Source organism: Cetorhinus maximus, chromosome 20 (assembly GCF_964194155.1).
Source record: "Cetorhinus maximus chromosome 20, sCetMax3.hap1.1, whole genome shotgun sequence".
NCBI classification, from domain to species: domain Eukaryota; kingdom Metazoa; phylum Chordata; class Chondrichthyes; order Lamniformes; family Cetorhinidae; genus Cetorhinus; species Cetorhinus maximus.
In genome coordinates this window covers 21,828,170-21,844,827 of record NC_135898.1, presented here as the reverse complement: position 1 = coordinate 21,844,827, position 16,658 = coordinate 21,828,170, and the positions used below count along the sequence as shown (strand labels likewise).

The 16,658-nt window shown below is 47.8% G+C and overlaps 1 protein-coding gene across 1 annotated transcript; it reads right to left on the bottom strand.

Moving 5' to 3' along the window:
* Nucleotides 1-1,087: 1,087 nt before the first annotated feature.
* On the bottom strand, nucleotides 1,088-12,838 carry LOC144694756 (prolactin-releasing peptide receptor-like). The gene is made up of 2 exons (XM_078565329.1): nucleotides 12,414-12,838; nucleotides 1,088-1,721 (listed from the first exon to the last, which is right to left on the bottom strand). Exons 1-2 carry the CDS (start codon nucleotides 12,836-12,838, stop codon nucleotides 1,088-1,090), a joined length of 1,059 nt encoding a protein of 352 aa, XP_078421455.1.
* Between the last annotated feature and the right edge of the window lie 3,820 nt (nucleotides 12,839-16,658).

Sequence of the window (16,658 nt, the reverse complement as noted above, 5' to 3'; positions counted from 1 at the left end):
TGATTTCCGCAACTGTTCAGTGCAGAGCCTCATCTGCGCCCAGCAAAAGTGCGGGTTTGAAATGGCTCTTGGAATCATGTGATTTCTGAAATAATTTGTCACCGTGTGATGTGCAGGGAGGAGACGGCATGTTCGTTTTCGTTCAGTTCATCCAGGGCCTGCAGCTGCCACTGTGAACGTGACACGACATTGACCCTTCATACATGAAGCAGGGGGAACAATTGCACAAAATTGCTGCCAATTCAGTGAGTCACCGTCAACAGCTAAAGACTGACACAGCCCGTGTGTTCGCGACTTGCAGCCTCTACCTGCAAAGCACCATGACCCTCAAAACAAAAACCGGATCGAACTGCGTTTTCGTTCGGCCCAGTAAGTTGTTGGCTTGATAGCAAAGCTGCCAATTGTGATCATCCTGCTTAAAATGCTACCCAATTCACCGACCTTTGTAGGGTTTAGAGGGCAGAAACAGGCATCCGGCCAGCCATCTTTATAGTCCTCCCGCCCCACTTCATCTAACCCCATCAGCGAAGCCTTCCCTCTTTTTCCCTCTCATGCATTTATCCAGCTTCCCTTTCATGTCCAACGAGCAAAGTGACATGATCTCCAGCGGGCTGAGACCTCCTTGTAGTTCCCTGTGTCGCTTCCCCCCTCAAGCCCCCTGGATAAGGACAACATGTGACACGGCACACAAAGGGTTAAGGCATTGGTAACACAAATATTTCACGACTTCAAGAGCGTGGTGGGCCTCGGCATTCCCCCCACCCCCACCCCAACCACCCCCGAGTGCCACATCAGCTCTCGAACACCCCCCCCAAAATTTGAAAAGGAACTCCTTTGGTGCTCCCAACACAGGCAAAGATTATATTAGTCCAGCTGTTGAGGAGATCCAGCTGGGCTGGCGGGACAATAAATCCGGAACGGTTTTGGAATTTTTCCCAGCCACCACAACCCCTCCCCTGCCCAACCCCCAACCACCCCCCACCGCCCCTCCCCCGCCCACCTCAGCTTCAATGGGATTGTCCTTTGCGCCAACAATCTGCCTGATAATTGGCCGCTGGGCAAGCAAGCCAGGGTTCGGCCTGCTGAACTACAGCACCACGCTCACAGCGATGCAGTTGTTGCTGGGGACTATTTTCTTCTTGCAGGCGAACATCTTCTTCAGCTCCGCCCTGAAGCGGTCGTGCAGCCAGGCGTAGAGGAACGGGTTGCAGCAGGCCGAGGTCATGGCGCAAAAGTGGCACAGCAGCTGGATGAGGTTGAAGTAGTCCTTGTTGATCAGGTTGATGTCGATGTCCCGGATGATGTTGAAGACGTGCAGCGGGAGCCAACATGCCCCAAATGCGGCCACCACCAGCACCAGCAGCCTGAATATCTTCTTGCGCTTCACCTTCTCCCATCGCTCCTGGCTATGGGTGGCGTTGCCCGGGACCACCCGGTTCTTCAGCTTGAGGGTGATGCGGAGGTAGGACAAAGAGACGGCCGACAGCGGCAGGATGTAGGTCACGATGAGGGTGGTGTAGGCGTAGGCCAAGTGCTCCTTCGCTTTCTCTATCCAGAATTCCTCACAGATGATCTGGCCCTGGTCCTGGAACTCGACATGGTAGGTGTGAGCGAGCGCCGGGGCAGCCACACCACAAGACACGAGCCAGACCCCGGCCAAGATGAACATGCAGGTCCCAATGGAGATGCGTTTCTTCAGTGGGTGCACTGTGGCATAATATCTGTCAGGACAAGGGAGAGGCAACATTTATTAATCACACCAACACTTCTCCGTCACGTCCCTTTGCCTTAGCTGGAAGGGGGAATGGGGCATAAAAGTAGGGTAGTCTTGCTTCAACTCTGTAGGGCATTAGTAAGACCGCACCTAGAGGATTGCATACATTTTTAGTCTCCTTATTTAAGGAGGGGTATACTCGCATTGGAGGCAGTTCAGAGAAGATTCACTCGGCTGATTCCTGGAATGAGGGGTTTGTTTTATGTGGAAAGGTTGAACAGAATGGGCCTATGCTCATTGGAGTTTAGAAGAATGAGAGGTGATCTTATTGTAACAGTTAAGATTCTGAGAGGGTAGATGCTGAGGGGTCTTTTCCCCTCATGGGGGAATTTAGAGCTAGCGGGCATCGTTTCAAAATAAGGGGTCTCCCACTAAGGTGGAGGTGAGGAGAAATTTCTTCCCTCAGAGGGGTGTTAATCTTTGGGATTCTCTTGCCCGGAGAGCATTGGGGGCTGCTATTCAAGGCTGAGTTAGACAGATTTTTGATCCATAATTTAGGGGGTCAAGGCCTATAGCGGGGGGGCAGACAGGAAAGTGGCATTGAGGCCACAGCCGTGATCTTATCAAATGGCGCGGCAGACTTGAGGGGCCGAATGGCCTACTCCTACTCCTTATGCTCTTAACCAAACTTCAGTCAAACTGCCCGTCTCTAATCCACATGAAGAAGGATAGTGCCGTTTCCCTCATACCTCTGCTTAGTGTGTCCCTGAGCAAAACGCATCAGAAAGCTCCCAGCTGCCAACCATGGCCTGTGCAGAGCTGGTGGCAAGGCTGCTATATAATCGGAGTCAATGCCACAGGAAAGGAAGATCAGAATCTAAATTAAATCTTCTCATTCCAAGACAGATATTCAATCACGCTGGCCAGTGAGACAATTAGCCTTACCGTGTTGTCTTCATCTACCTGACTGTCCCAGCTGAGAATCCCTGGCTACCTGGCACAGGAGAACTTGGTTGAGGAACAGTAGGGAAAGCCCCTACCCATGGGTAGAGGGGAGAGGGGTTCGATTATTTAGCAAACCAAAGCTTTTGGACAGACTGGGCAATTAGGGATGGACAATAAATGCCTGGCCGAGCCAGCGACGCCCATATCCCGTGAGAAGAAAAGTAAAGCTCCCCAGGATTGGCTGCAGGTCCCTTCACTTCGCTAGATGCTTAGTTATAGTTGGCTATGGGCAGCCAGGTTTCAGTGGTGTAGTGGCCATGTCACTGGACTTGTAGGCCCCATGCCCAGGCTAATGCTCTGGGGGCATGGGTTCAAATCTCACTCTAGTAGCTGGTGGACTTTAACTTCAGTTAATAAAATCTGGGATATTAAGCTAATCTCAATAATGGTAACCATGGGCAGAATATTGAGCTTGGTGGGCATGTGCCTGACCTGGCTGAGTGTAAAACAGTGTGATGACATTGGGTGAGTACCCTGATGTCATCATGTAGTCCTGTGATATTTCTGGTACATGCCCACTGAGAATTATAAGGTAATTAAATTCAAATTTACGCTGCCTGTGGGCAGGTGAAAAAGCCAAGCGGCCTTTGCACTTTTTAGGAAACCTCATCCCCCCTGCGGAAAAGCAAACAAAAATAAAATAAAAATTTTACATTTGAATTAAAAACATGTCCCTGCTCATGTGACAGAGTCACATGAGGGGACATGTTTTATGACATTTTCCTTTTCTTCATTAGTTTTTTTTTAAACAGCGCTTCACCTCCCTGAGGCATCTCCGTGCCTCAGCGAGATTGAAGAGCTCTTCCGCACGCATGCGCAAAGTTCACGCTAGGCCCGCTCGCCCTCTTCCCCCCCCGCCCACACAGGCAGCTTTGAGCGCTGCCGCTTGCTTGGGGAGAGGGGTTCGATTATTTCGCAAACCAAAGCTTGTGGACCCCGACTGGGCAATTAGGGATGGGCAATAAATGCCTGGCCGAGCCAGGGACGCCCACATCCCGTGAGACGAAAAGTAAAGCTCCCCAGGATTGGCTGCAGGTCCCTTCACTTCGCGAGATGCTTAGTTCCGGTACATGCCCACTGACGATCAAAAGGCCATTAAAAAGTTAACTAAATTCAAATTTACGCTGCCTGTGGGCAGGTGAAAAAGCCAAGCGGCCTTTGCACTTTTTAGGAAACCTCAAAAACCTGTGGATCGGACCGGCGGGCCCGCCCGCGTGAAATCGAGGTGCAGTGCCGATCGTGGGCAGCAGTCGGCTTCTTGACCAGCCCCGCCCACTCCCGCCGAGCACCCCCGCCAAAGGGCAAAATTCTGCCCCATAATAGAATCATCAATTGTTGGAAGGACCCAATCTGGTTCACGAATGAATGGAATCTGCCACCCCCACCTGGCCTGGCCTACTAGCGACTCCAGACCCACAGCAATGTGGTTGCCTCTTAGCTGCCCTCAGAAATGGCTGAGCAAGCCCCTCAGTTCAAGGGCAATTAGGGATGGGCAACAAATGCTGGCCTTGAACAAAATGCATCAGGAATCTCCCAGCTGCCAGCCTTGGTCTGTGCGGAGCTGGTTGTAGGGTCACTCATGAAAGAATAAAGCGGGGAAAGAAAACCGAGGGGCCACTGGGCGAAGATTTTACACTTTAGCACAGGGAAACATTCAACCCTCCACCTCCTAATGGCCTGGACAGAGCACATCGGCAGCTGCACTTCCCCTGTCCTAGGCTGGGGAATGAAGCATCATGCAGGGCAATTGAAGAAGGACAGAGAAATGGCGGAAGGGCAGAGAGCTAGGGGACACTGATTTAAGGTGATGGGTTGGAGAAGCCATGGAAACCATGAGGAAAAACCTTTTTTACACAGCGATTGAGTAGGGTCTGGAAGGCTCTGCCTGAGAGGGAGGTGGAGGCAGATTCAATCGAGGAATTCAAAAGGGAATGGGATCATTACCTGAGGAGAAAGAATGTGCTGGACTACAGGGAAACGGTGGAGGGGAGAGGTGGTGGGATTAGGTTAGTCGCCCTTACAGAAGAGGCATCACAAACATGACAGGCCGAATGGCCTCCCTCTGTGCTGTAACTAATCTATAATTATTTCAAGAATGTCAGAGTCAATCACATTGGTGTGGGGCTGCAGTCATTTATATGAGGCCAGAAGGGATATAAGGGCAATCTGTTCCTTTCCTTAAAGGGCATTTGTGAACTAGTTGGGATTTTGTGACAGTCTGGTTGTTTCACGGTCACTCTCACTGACCCAAATTTCTATTCCTCAATTTTGAAATATGAATTAACATTCCCAATCTATTCACGTAACTGAAATCTCTCATTCCTGGAACCATTCATGTATATTTGTCTCAACCACCCCAGCACCTTCACATCCTCCCTAAAGTGGGATGCCCAGAATTGGACACAATGCTCCAGTTTTTTTTTAATTTATTTTTTCACGGGATGTGGGCGTCGCTGGCTAGCCCAGCATTTATTGCCCATCCCTAACTGCCCTTGAGAAGGTGATGGTGTGCTGCCTTCTTTTGGTGTAGTAACACCCACAGTGCTATGAGGGAGGGAGTTCCAGGATTTTGACTCAGCGACAGTGAAGGAACGGCGATATATTTCCAAGTCAGGATGGTGGGCGACTTGGAGGGGAACTTGCAGGTGATGATGTTCCCATGTATCTGTTGCCCTTGTCCTTCTAGATGGTCGTGGTCGTGGGTAAGGAAGATGCTGTCAAAAAAGCCCCAGTGAGTTGCTACAGTGCATCTTGTAGGTGGTACACACTGCTGCCACTGTGCGTCAGTGGTGGAGGAAGTGACTGTTAGTGGATGTGGTGTCAATCAAGTGGGCTGCTTTGGCTGCTTTGTCCTGGATAAAAACAGAATTACCTGGAAAACTCAGCAGGTCTGGCAGCATCGGTGGAGAAGAAAAGAGTCGACGTTTCGGGTATACACGACCCTTCAACAGAACTGAAGTATAGTTAGGAGAGGGGTGAAATATAAGCTGGTTTAAGGTGGGGGGCGGGGGGAGAGAAGTTGAGGGTGGGGTGGTTGTAGGGACAAGCAAGCAGTGATAGGAGCAGATAATCAAAAGATGTCACAGACAAAAGGATCAAAGAGGTGTTGAATGTGGTGATATTATCTAAGAAAAGTGCTAATTAAGAATGGATGGCAGGACACCCAAGGTACAGCTCTAGTGGGGGTGGGGTGGAAAGATTGACAAGGTATTAGTTGTAGATTTAAAAATAATGGAAATAGGTGGGAAAAGAAAAATCTATATAAATTATTGAAAAAAACAAAAGGGAGGGGGAAGAAACGGGTTGGGGATGGGGGGAGGGGGGGGAGTTTAAGATCTAGAGTTGTTGAATTCAATATTCAGCCCGGAAGGCTGTAAAGTGCCTAGTCGGAAGATGAGGTGCTGTTCCTCCAGTTTGCGTTGAGCTTCACTGGAACAATGCAGCAAGCCAAGGACAGACATGTGGGCAAGAGAGCAGGGTGGAGTGTTAAAATGGCAAGCGACAGGGAGGTTTGGGTCTTTCTTGCGAACAGACCGCAGGTGTTCTGCAAAGCGGTCGCCCAGTTTGCGTTTGGTCTCTCCAATGTAGAGGAGACCGCATTAGGATGGTGTTGAGCTTCTTGAGTGTTATGGAAGCTGCACTCATCCAGGCAAGTGGAGAATATTCCATCACACTCCTGACTTGTGCCTTGTAGATGGTGGACAGGCTTTGGGGAGTCAGGAGGTGAGTTACTCGTCGCAGGATTCCCAGCCTCTGACCTGCTCTTGTAGCCACAGTATTTATATGGCTGGTCCAGTTCAGTTTCTGATCAATGATAACCCCTAGGATGTTGATAGTGAGCTTAAACCAGTGCCTCATAAAGATTCAACATAAATTCCATGGAAGGATTTGAACTCCTGTTTTCTGGGTTACTCGTTCAGGTCTCTGGACTCGTCCAGTAAACTAACTGCTACACTCCTGCATTCCTATGAATTCAGGATTTGAAAAGTAGTGGGTACGTTTTCAGTTAATGGGGGAAGTTTTTAATTCTGATTTAATGAATGGCAGATTGGCAGACCTACAATTACCTCATTATAATTGGGTATCATGTTGTCAAAGCAGGCAGGAAAAAATTACTTATTCGCTGGAAACATAATTATCCATCCAACAATCATCAGTGCACAGAGAAGGTATAAGAGTCATTAGTTACATAAAAAATAATGTGCACTGTGATTTTCATTTTCAGCCATTAATCTGTATCTGCATCTGTGTAAAGGTGAAATTTGCTCCAATTTAGATGTACTTGACAGACGATTCCATAATTCAGTCAAAATAAATGTTGAAAATCCAGCTATCAATCTACATTTTGAATGTAGGGCTTACAGAGCAAGAAAAGGATCCAGTGGGGGAGGTGTACAACATTGGCATTTAATGGCCTTCCTCAGTTGTCCTGCAAAACAGCTTATGATAACCCTTTATAAGACACTGATTTGGACCCAACTGGAGAATTGTGGGTACCACACTTTAGGAAGGATGTGAAGGCATGAGAGAGGATGTAGAAAAGTAAGGGACTTCAGTTACTTGGGTAGATTGGAGAAGCTAGGGTTGTTCTCCTTATAGAAGAGAAGGTTGAGAGGAGATTTGATAGTGGTCTTCAAAATCATGAGGGGTCTGGACAAAACAGATAGGGGGGGGACTGTTCCCGTTGACAGAAGGATCGAGAACCAGAGAGGACAGGTTTAAGCTAATTGGCAAAAAAAGCATTGGCGACATGAGGAGAAACTTATTTGCACAGCGAGTGGTTAGGATCTGGAATGCATTGTCTGAGAGTGTGGTGGAGGCAGATTCAATCGTGGCTTTCAAAAGAAAATTGGAGTACGGGTAAAAGGTGGGGAGTGGGACTAGGTGAGTTGCTCTTACAGAGAGCCAGCATGGACACAATGGGCTGAATGGCCTCCTTCTGTGCTGTAGCAGTCTATGATTCGGTGTGGGGACAGTAAGATTAGCTAACGTTTCAGTTAAGGGTATTTGGGGGTCAGCCACTCATTGCTTGGACATACCCCAAATTGCATCTCCCTCTCTTCTAATCTGAGGGAGACTCTCTTTCTTCCTCAGCTATTGTAGCTCTCACAGGACACCCACTATCTTTCAGACGCCAGCTTTTGGCAGCCTCGCAAATAAAAACAAAACCATCACACAAAGGGTTTTGACATGAAGTTGAGAGGCAGGCTGTTCGTCACAGCTATGTCTGGGGAGTTTGTAAAAAAATACTGGAGCAGGGTAGATCACACCATTCTATAAAGCACTGCAGAATTTTCAGCATAAATTCCACTCAAAGCTCAGTGTTGTGCCCTCGATTTAATCATCATAATGGGAACACTTTCTCAGTCAAACGCTGTAACAGGTTACTGGGAGGTGGTGGTGTACTGGGCTGGACTAGTAATCCATGAGAGCCAGCATAATAATCTGAAGGATCCTGGTTCAAATCCCACCATGACAGATGGTGGAATTTGAATTCAATTTAAAAAAATCAGGAACTTAAAAGTCTAATGAATGACCATGAAACAATTCTGTTGTTAGAAATCCATCTGGTTCACTTCTGGTCCTTAAATGTGACTCCAAACCCACAGCAATTGATTCTTAAATGCCTGGAACGACACCATGTAGACTGTAGCAGTCCAAGAAGGTGGCTCACCACCAACTTCACAATGGGCACATAAGAAACACTGACAGCTGTGTGAAGGGCAAGGCAGAATCTATCCAATAGATGGTGCAGTTTGAGTCATCAAGCAAGGGGAGATCTTGAGTGTTTGAGTACAGACAACTGACAAGCTGTCAAATGCACTGCCTGTGTTCATTGTGCTTCTGGGATTAACCCTCTCCATGTGCTGAACTCCCCTTGATATCCGACCTGTGTTACTTTGACCCAGATATTATAGGACCATAGGAGGGGACTTTGGAACAGGAGGAAGCCATTCGGCCCCTCCAACCTGTTCTGCCATTCAATTAGGTCTTGAATTGCTCCCATAAATCCATCACTAATGAGAGGTAGACAGACAATTGGAGATTTTATAGGAAGGATTAAGAAATAGAAAGGACTTAAGACTCCGCCGGGGCAATAACCAACCCCACCCCTTCCCACTGGCTGAAGGCCAGGGCTGAGCTCACCTTCAAAGGCCTCAAAGCCACAATTTGATTTAACGGCCATCAGGCTGTGCAGTAGCTGAGCTCATGGCTTCCAGCCCCATGTGGGAGAATGACCCGCCTCTGAGAGCTGCCAGCCAATCAAACTGTCAGCACCTCTCCTGGCCCAGCAGCGCCATCCAGAGTGGTGGCCACTGCTGGGACTGCAGCAGTTAACCCCAACCCCCACCCACCCCCCACCTCCCCACCGCAACTCTTCCCCCACCCCCTCCACTGGAGCAACATGGAGTCTGGACTGCAAGGTAAGCAGGGTGGCCTCACCGGGGCCAGCGAGGGGTGGGACCACGATTGGGACGCCTGGGACAAACCCGCTGCTGGTAAAATACCAGCAGCAGCAGGAAAAGGCCCTTAAACTCTTTGAGAGGGACTCAACTGGATTAAGAGTCCCTCCCAACGTATACTCTATTGCAGATCAAATTCCAGCGGAGGTGGGTAGGCAACAGGCACAATGCACCCCCACCACCCTCCAACCCTGACTCCCGTCGTGCCATCCGATTTTCAAGCCTCCAGCCCCATCTGCCAGCCTGAACCTGGGACGGTGTAAAATTTCAGCCTCTAGAGGGAGCGGTAGCTGTAGAGAGCTGGGAAGTGGTAGATTGTATAAATGCAGAGGTTATAAAAGCATGTAGCAAAGGCAGAGTGATTTTAATGGGAGGTTTGAACTTTCACATAGACTGGGATAAGTACATGGGCTCATATCAGAAAGGTAGGGAATTTCTTGAATATGCCTGGGATAGTTTTCTTCAACAATATGTCCTGGAACTAATAGGGGTGGCCTTGCCATATTCAATTTAATAATGAGCCAGATTTATTTAGCAGCCTAAAGGTGCGTGAACATTTATCTAATAGCTATCATAATATGTTTGATTTCAAAATAATGTTTGAGTGGAAGAAATTCAAAACGGCTTTTTTAAAATTTGGTTCTGAGGTGTAGGCATCACTAACAAGGCCAGCGTTCAATGCCCATCCCTAATTGCCCTTGAGAAGGTGGTGGTGAGCTGCCTTCTTGAACCACTGCAGTCTGTGTGGTGTAGTTACACCCACAGTGCTATTAGGGAGGGAGTTCCAAGATTTTGACCCAGCGATAGTGAAGGAACGGCGATATATATCCAAGCTGGGATGGTGAGTGGCTTGGAGGGGAACTTGTAGGTGGTGGGTGTTCCCATGCATCTGCTGCCCTTGTCCTTCTTGGTGGTAGAGGTCATGGGTTTGGAAGGTGCTGTTGAAGGAGGCTCGGCGAGTTTACGCAGTGCATCTTGTAGATGGTAGACACTGCTGTTACTGTGCGTCGGTGGTGGAGGATCTTGATGCAGAGGGATTCAGCAAAGGTAATACCATTGAATGTCAAGGGGAGATGGTTAGATTCTCTCTTGCTCAACATGGCCATTGCTTGGCACTTGAGTGACACTAATGTGACTTGCCACTTATCAGTCCAATGTCTAGGTCTCCCTAAAGGTGAGCGCAGACTGCTTCAGTGTTTGAGGAGTTAGAAATGGTACTGAACATTGTGCAATCTGTGATATTGGGGACCTCAGGAGGAGGCTGAGATGGATTATCCAGCCTTAAGGCTGTAGATGTTTGCAAATGCTTCTGCACTGATGTGCTGGGCTCCACTATCATTGAGGGTGGGGGTATTTGTTCAGCCTCCTCCTCCTGTTTAATTATCCACTGCCATTCAGGGCTGGATGTGGCAGGACTGCAGAGTTTAGATTTGACCCGTTGGTTGAGGGATCGCATAGCCCTGTCTGGTGCTCCTGCTGCTTGGCACACGCATGCAATTCTATGTTGTAGCTTCACCATGCTGGCACCTTATTTTAAGGTATGCCTGGTGCTGCTCCTGGCAAGCTCTTCTCCTTCCCTCATTGAAACCAGGGTTAGTTCCCTGGTTTGATAGCAATTGTAGAGTGAGAGATATGCTGGGCCATGAGGTTGCAGATTATCCACTTGGGCCCTTAAAAAGGGTAGAAAAGGTTTCTTTCTAAATGTTGAAAAACCAGGAATCGTGGAAGCCCAAAGAGACTTGGAGATTCAGCAACGTGGATCGTTAAAATGTCACAAGCAGGTACAGAAAACAATCATTAAGGCTAATGAATTGCTGGCCTTTATATTTAGAGGATTAGAATACAAAGGGGTTGAGTCATACTTCAGCTATACAAAGCCTTGGTTAGACTACAGCTGGAGTTACTGCGAGCAGTTCGGGCACCACACCTTAAGGAAGGATATATGGGTATTGGAGGGACTGCAGTGTAGATTTACCAGAACGATACCTGGATTCCAAAGGTTAAATTATGAGGAGAGGTTACCCAAATTCGGATTGCATTCCCTAGAATTTAGAAGGTTATGGGGTGATTTATTTGAAGTTTTCAAGATATGGGGACGGATAAGGTTGATAGAGAGAAACTATTTCCTGTTTGGGACTAAGGGGCACAGTCTACAAATTAGAGCCAGTCTTTCAGGAGTGAAATTAGGAAACACTTCGACACACAAAGGGTGGTAGAAGTTTGGAACTCTCTTCAGCAAACAGGAACTGGCCAATTGTTCATTTTAAACCTGAAGTTGATAGGTTTTTGTTAACCAGAGGTATTAAGGGATATGGCCATATATCTCGAGTGTATGGAGTTAGGCTGCACATTATCCATGATCTCATGGAATGGCAGAACAGGCTCAAGGGGCTGAAAGGCCTTCTCCTGTTCCTATGTTTTACTAAAAATTCAAGTTATTTCTTTCTGGTCATAGTTGCACAGACTGATAAGACTTAATATTGCACATGACAATTAGCCACTGTTGCTATGCACTGGAACTGCACCGTATAGCAGGACGGGATTACCAGGCAGGCAACAAACTATTTCAGGGAATTTAGCAATGACCGCTCAGGATTTATCAGAGATTGCAGAGCCAAACGGAGTCTAGCAGAGCCAAACAGAGCCTGGAAGAGCCAAACAGAGCCTGGCAGAGCCAAACAGAGCCTGGCAGAGCCAAACAGAGTCTAGCAGAGCCAAACAGAGCCTGGCAGAGCCAAACAGAGCCAAACAGGGCCTGGAAGAGCCAAACAGAGTCTGGCAGAGCCAAACAGAGTCAAACAGAGCCTGGCAGAGCCAAACAGAGCCAAACAGAGCCTGGCAGAGCCAAACAGAGCCTGGCAGAGCCAAACAGAGCCTGGCAGAGCCAAACAGGGCCAAACAGAGTCTGGAAGAGCCAAACAGAGCCTGGCAGAGCCAAACAGGGCCAAACAGAGTCTGGAAGAGCCAAACAGAGCCTGGCAGAGCCAAACAGGGCCAAACAGAGCCTGGCAGAGCCAAACAGAGCCTGGCAGAGCCAAACAGAGCCAAACAGAGCCTGGCAGAGCCAAACAGGGCCAATAGAGCCTGGCAGAGCCAAACAGAGCCAAACAGTGACATAAATAATGGGAGCCCACTGATATTATCCCCTTGCCTCCCTCGTCATTGAAACACAGGGGAAGAAAACAACTGAAGGCATTCCTAAACATTGCGGGTCATTCTCTGTCAATTACCTGTCGACGGCGATTGCAGTCAGGGTGAAGACGGACACGTAAACCGTCACTGGCTGCATCAGGAATACAAAGTAACACATGAAGGTGCCGAAGACCCAGCCACGCGGGTGGAAGGCGTAGGCCAGCGTGAAGGGCACGCAGGTGGCGCACATCAGCATGTCGGAGAAGGCCAGGTTACCGATGAAGAAGTTGGTGACGTTATGCATCTTCTTGGTCTTGCAGATGACGTAGAGGAGCAGGTAGTTGCCGACAATGCCCACAAAGACCAGCAGCACATAGCAGGGGATTATGAGGGGCTTGAATGACTGAATCAGTGTGACGCCAGTGAACTGTGAGGAGCTGTTGGCGTTGTCCATGAGCGCAAGCTGATAGGTGGTGGTGTTGGCTGGATACAAGCTCCAACTCTCTGTCGATATGGATAACATTCTCCACCTTATCCAATTTAGCCCCCTTTCAGACTCTTCAAGAGAACCTGCCTTTCTATTTACTTGCTTTTTCTTGTGGTAAGTTGACGCAGATGAATGGGCTTTTGAATATTTAAGACTGATTAGTGTTAATATTTTGGTTTCTCTTTTTCTCTCTTGACTTGTGGAACTTAGAGCTGTCCTTCTTTGCAGTTTCCCCAAGGTTTGGGAATTTCAGTAGAACACTGAACGCCGTCAAATCGTGCCTGTATGAATCAGGCACTTTTACAAACTTTGTTGATGCTCTTTGAAAATAATCCTCTGGCTGTTTCTCTCCTTCCCTGTACGGATGGATTTCTTCCTTTGCTCGCTCTCCCTCTCTTCCTCTCTCTCTCTCTCTCTCTCTCTCTCTCTTCCCTTTGCCTTTATTTGGATGAGGTGAGAAAATGAGAAGCCAGCTCGTTTCAGACTCCTGCAGAAACAAAGAGATGAAATAGCCCTTGAAAGTCAGAGGGAGAGACATTGGCTACACAACAAAAACAGAAACAGAAATACCTGGAAAAGCTCAGCAGGTCTGGCAGCATCGGCGGAGAAGAGCACAGTTGACGTTTCGAGTCCTCATATCAACTGTGCTCTTCTCTGCCCATGCTGCCAGACCTGCTGAGTTTTTCCAGGTATTTCTGTTTTTGTTTTTGATTTCCAGCATCCACAGTTTTTTGCTTTTATACCTGGAGAGACATTGGCTGATGGTTTGAGAACACAGTCAGCAGCCAGGCTCTGGGATTAACATTGAAACCTGTTAACATTAGGTGCTCTGTAATGCATTTTAACGTGAAACTGAATTTTTACCTGAAGCTAGATCTCTTATTCAAATAATTGATAATTTGGCCCCGCTGAATATTTATATCCTGCCTGTTTCATAAATATTCATAATCTTTGTTTGATTTTATTAAATTTCGACTCAACCCACAGGTTCCAAAGGAACATGATTTCAGCAGGCTTTCTCTTTTAATTTGAACAGATGCAAATAGCCTTTCCAAGAAACAACCTTCCAGGACATTAATGTTCACCGGAGCATAATCACACAATTTCAAGACTTGCTCCAAAATAACAGGTTCAAATATTATCGATATTGCGCAGCCGAGCTTTCGTCATTCACACACATAGTGTGAACATTGACTGAATAGGATTTTTTTGGGGGGGGGGGGGGAGCGGTCTAATCATCCACACAATCATTGGGCGAATTTCAAACTATTTTGCAGCTTAGGAGAAATCAAATTCAATTCGAGCCGACGTTTGAAAGAAGGTGCATTTTTCAAAATGCTCTCGTAACATGATTACACATTTGCCTTCTTACTGTTAAATATTCACGCAGCTGTGTTGTTGCATTGCAATATTTCAGTACGAAGGATAATATATATATATATATATATATATAAATTTACTTCATGTAAAATTCCTGGACTTACAAACGAAACACTTGCAGATCACTTGCCAGAGCTTCTGATTCCACTTCTTGTTTCTCGCCCCTCTCTCTCTCTCTCTCTCTCAGGCTGGCTGGAAAAGCTGTGTTCAGTGTTGCCTCAGCTTTCTAAAGCTTTCGAGCTCCGCTCATTATCAGCAATAAATAGGCAGTGACTAGCCCCCTCTGTTGGTCACAGGCGTCTGTTCCCCACCGGCCCCCACGCCTCCCCACCGTTCTCTTGCACAATCACTGCACTCTCATCTGCCATTGGATAAGGCACTGCTGCAATCAGATCCTCTCCCGCCCCACACACTGCAGCCCAGAGGAGGATTTTACGAACTATTTATTTCCACCTGTCGAAGGTTCCTGTCCGTAAACCACACCCCACCCCCCCCACAATCCTTTTGTTCCCGCTCAAGTCGTCCTTTCAGTTGGAGTTCAGGATTCCAGTTTCTGTTAAAGGCGTTCAAGATCACGAGGGGTCTGGACAGGGTAGAGAGGGAGAACCTGTTCCCGTTAGCGAAAGGATCGAGGACCAGAGGACGCAGATTGAAGGGGATTGGCAGAAGGAGCAATGGCGGCGTGAGGAGAGACTTTTCCACGCAGTGAGTGGTTAGGATCTGGGAATGCGCTGTCTGAGAGTGGGGTGGAGGCAGGTTCAATCGAGGCATTCAAGAGGGAATTGGATTGTTATCTGAAAAGGAAGAATGTGCAGGGTTATGAGGAGAAGGTGGGAGAGTGGCGCCAGGTGAATTGCTCATTCAGAGAGCTGGTGCAGGCACAATGGGCCAAATGGCCTCCTTCTGCGCTGGAACCCATCCTGTGACTCTGTCCTTTAAATCTCCAGCTCAGAGCTGCCCCTACTCAAAAGCAGCAAAAGGTTCAGAGAGTATTCAGCACAAAACAAAAGAGCAAGGATTGCCTCCAAGCCCTGCGCTCTTGCTTTGCTTTCTCAGTATGAGATGCATCAAATTGGTCACATTTTCACAAGCGTGTGAGGGAGAGACAGAGCAGGGACAGTCCACTGGCCAACACTTCCAACAGTAGGCAAACAGCCATTGATGGGGAAGAAAGGTGAGGGAGAAAGAATAGAAGGACCAACAGGACAGGGAAATGGGCAGATGGAGCTCAGTGAGGAGAAGCGTGAAGTTATTCATGGGATGTGGGCGTCGCTGACAAGGCCAGCATTTGTTGCCCATTCCTAATTGCCCTTGAACTGAGTAGCTTGCTCGGCCATTTCAGAGGGCAGCTAAGAGTCAACCACATTGCTGTGGGTCTGGAGTTACTTGTCGGCCAGATCAGGTAAGGATGGCAGGTTTCCTTCCCTAAAGGACATTCATGAACCAGTTGCATTTTTACAACAATCACTTTATGGTCACTATTACTAAAACTAGCTTCTCAATTCCAGTTATTACTTAAATTCAAATTCCACCAGCCACCATGTTGGGATTTGAACCCTTCTTCCTAAGAAGGGATAGCTTGGGTTTCTGGGTTACCAGTCCAGTGACATTACCACTGCCCCATCACCTTCCTGCTTTGGGAGAGCTAATCTGGAAACACCATCTACCACAAATGGCACCATTTTGAACAGTGTAGATGAACTGACAGACCAGGGATACAAATCCTTAAAGGTGATAGGGCAGGTTGATAAGATGGTTAAAAAGAATGAGTTAGTTGGGATTGTAAATAGAGAAATGGAATATAAAAGCAAAGAAATCACAGGTTAGGCCTCAGCTGGAGTATTGTGAACAATCCTGGAACTTCAGGAATGATATAACGGCCTCAGAAGGATACAGAGGAGGTTTGCCGGGATGTTCCCAGGGACGAGGGACTTCAGTTCTGAGGAGAGGTTGGGAAAGTTAGGACTCTTCTCCTTGGAACAGAGGTTAAGAGGTGACTGAATAGAGATTTTCAAGATGATGAGAGCAGATGTAGAGAAATATTATTCCCTCTGGTGAGTGGGTCAATCACCAGGGGCTCATAGATTTAAACTGATTGGGAAAATATCTAGAGGGGAGATGAGGAGAGAGGTTTATACTCAGGGAATTGTCAGGGTCCTGGAATGTTCTACCCACAAAGATGGCGGAAGCTGATTCCATAAATAATTTCCAAAGGGACTTGGAGGGGTTGAGGATGAGGAACTTGCAGGTTTACAGACCAAAAGCAGGGGTGTGAGGCTGAGCACAATGGCTCTTTCAAAGAGCCAGTGCAGACACCAATGGGCTGACTGGCCTTCCGATGTAAATTTCCACATAGACCTTAGGGGACCCGGAGGGTGACCGGAAAGTTCTGTTGGGGGTGCTGGGGGGAGCTAACACGCCCTTGGTTTGTAAATGCCTGTGCGGGTATGTTAGCATATTGTCCTGCTCCTTTTCC

Bases quoted from the DNA above. Each gene is read 5' to 3' on its own strand.
- LOC144694756 (XM_078565329.1), bottom strand. From the start codon at position 12,838: ATGTTATCCATATCGACAGAGAGTTGGAGCTTGTATCCAGCCAACACC. The intron at 1,722-12,413 runs GTAATTGACAGA...TTGTCCTGACAG, and splicing joins ACTGCAATCGCCGTCGACAG to ATATTATGCCACAGTGCACC.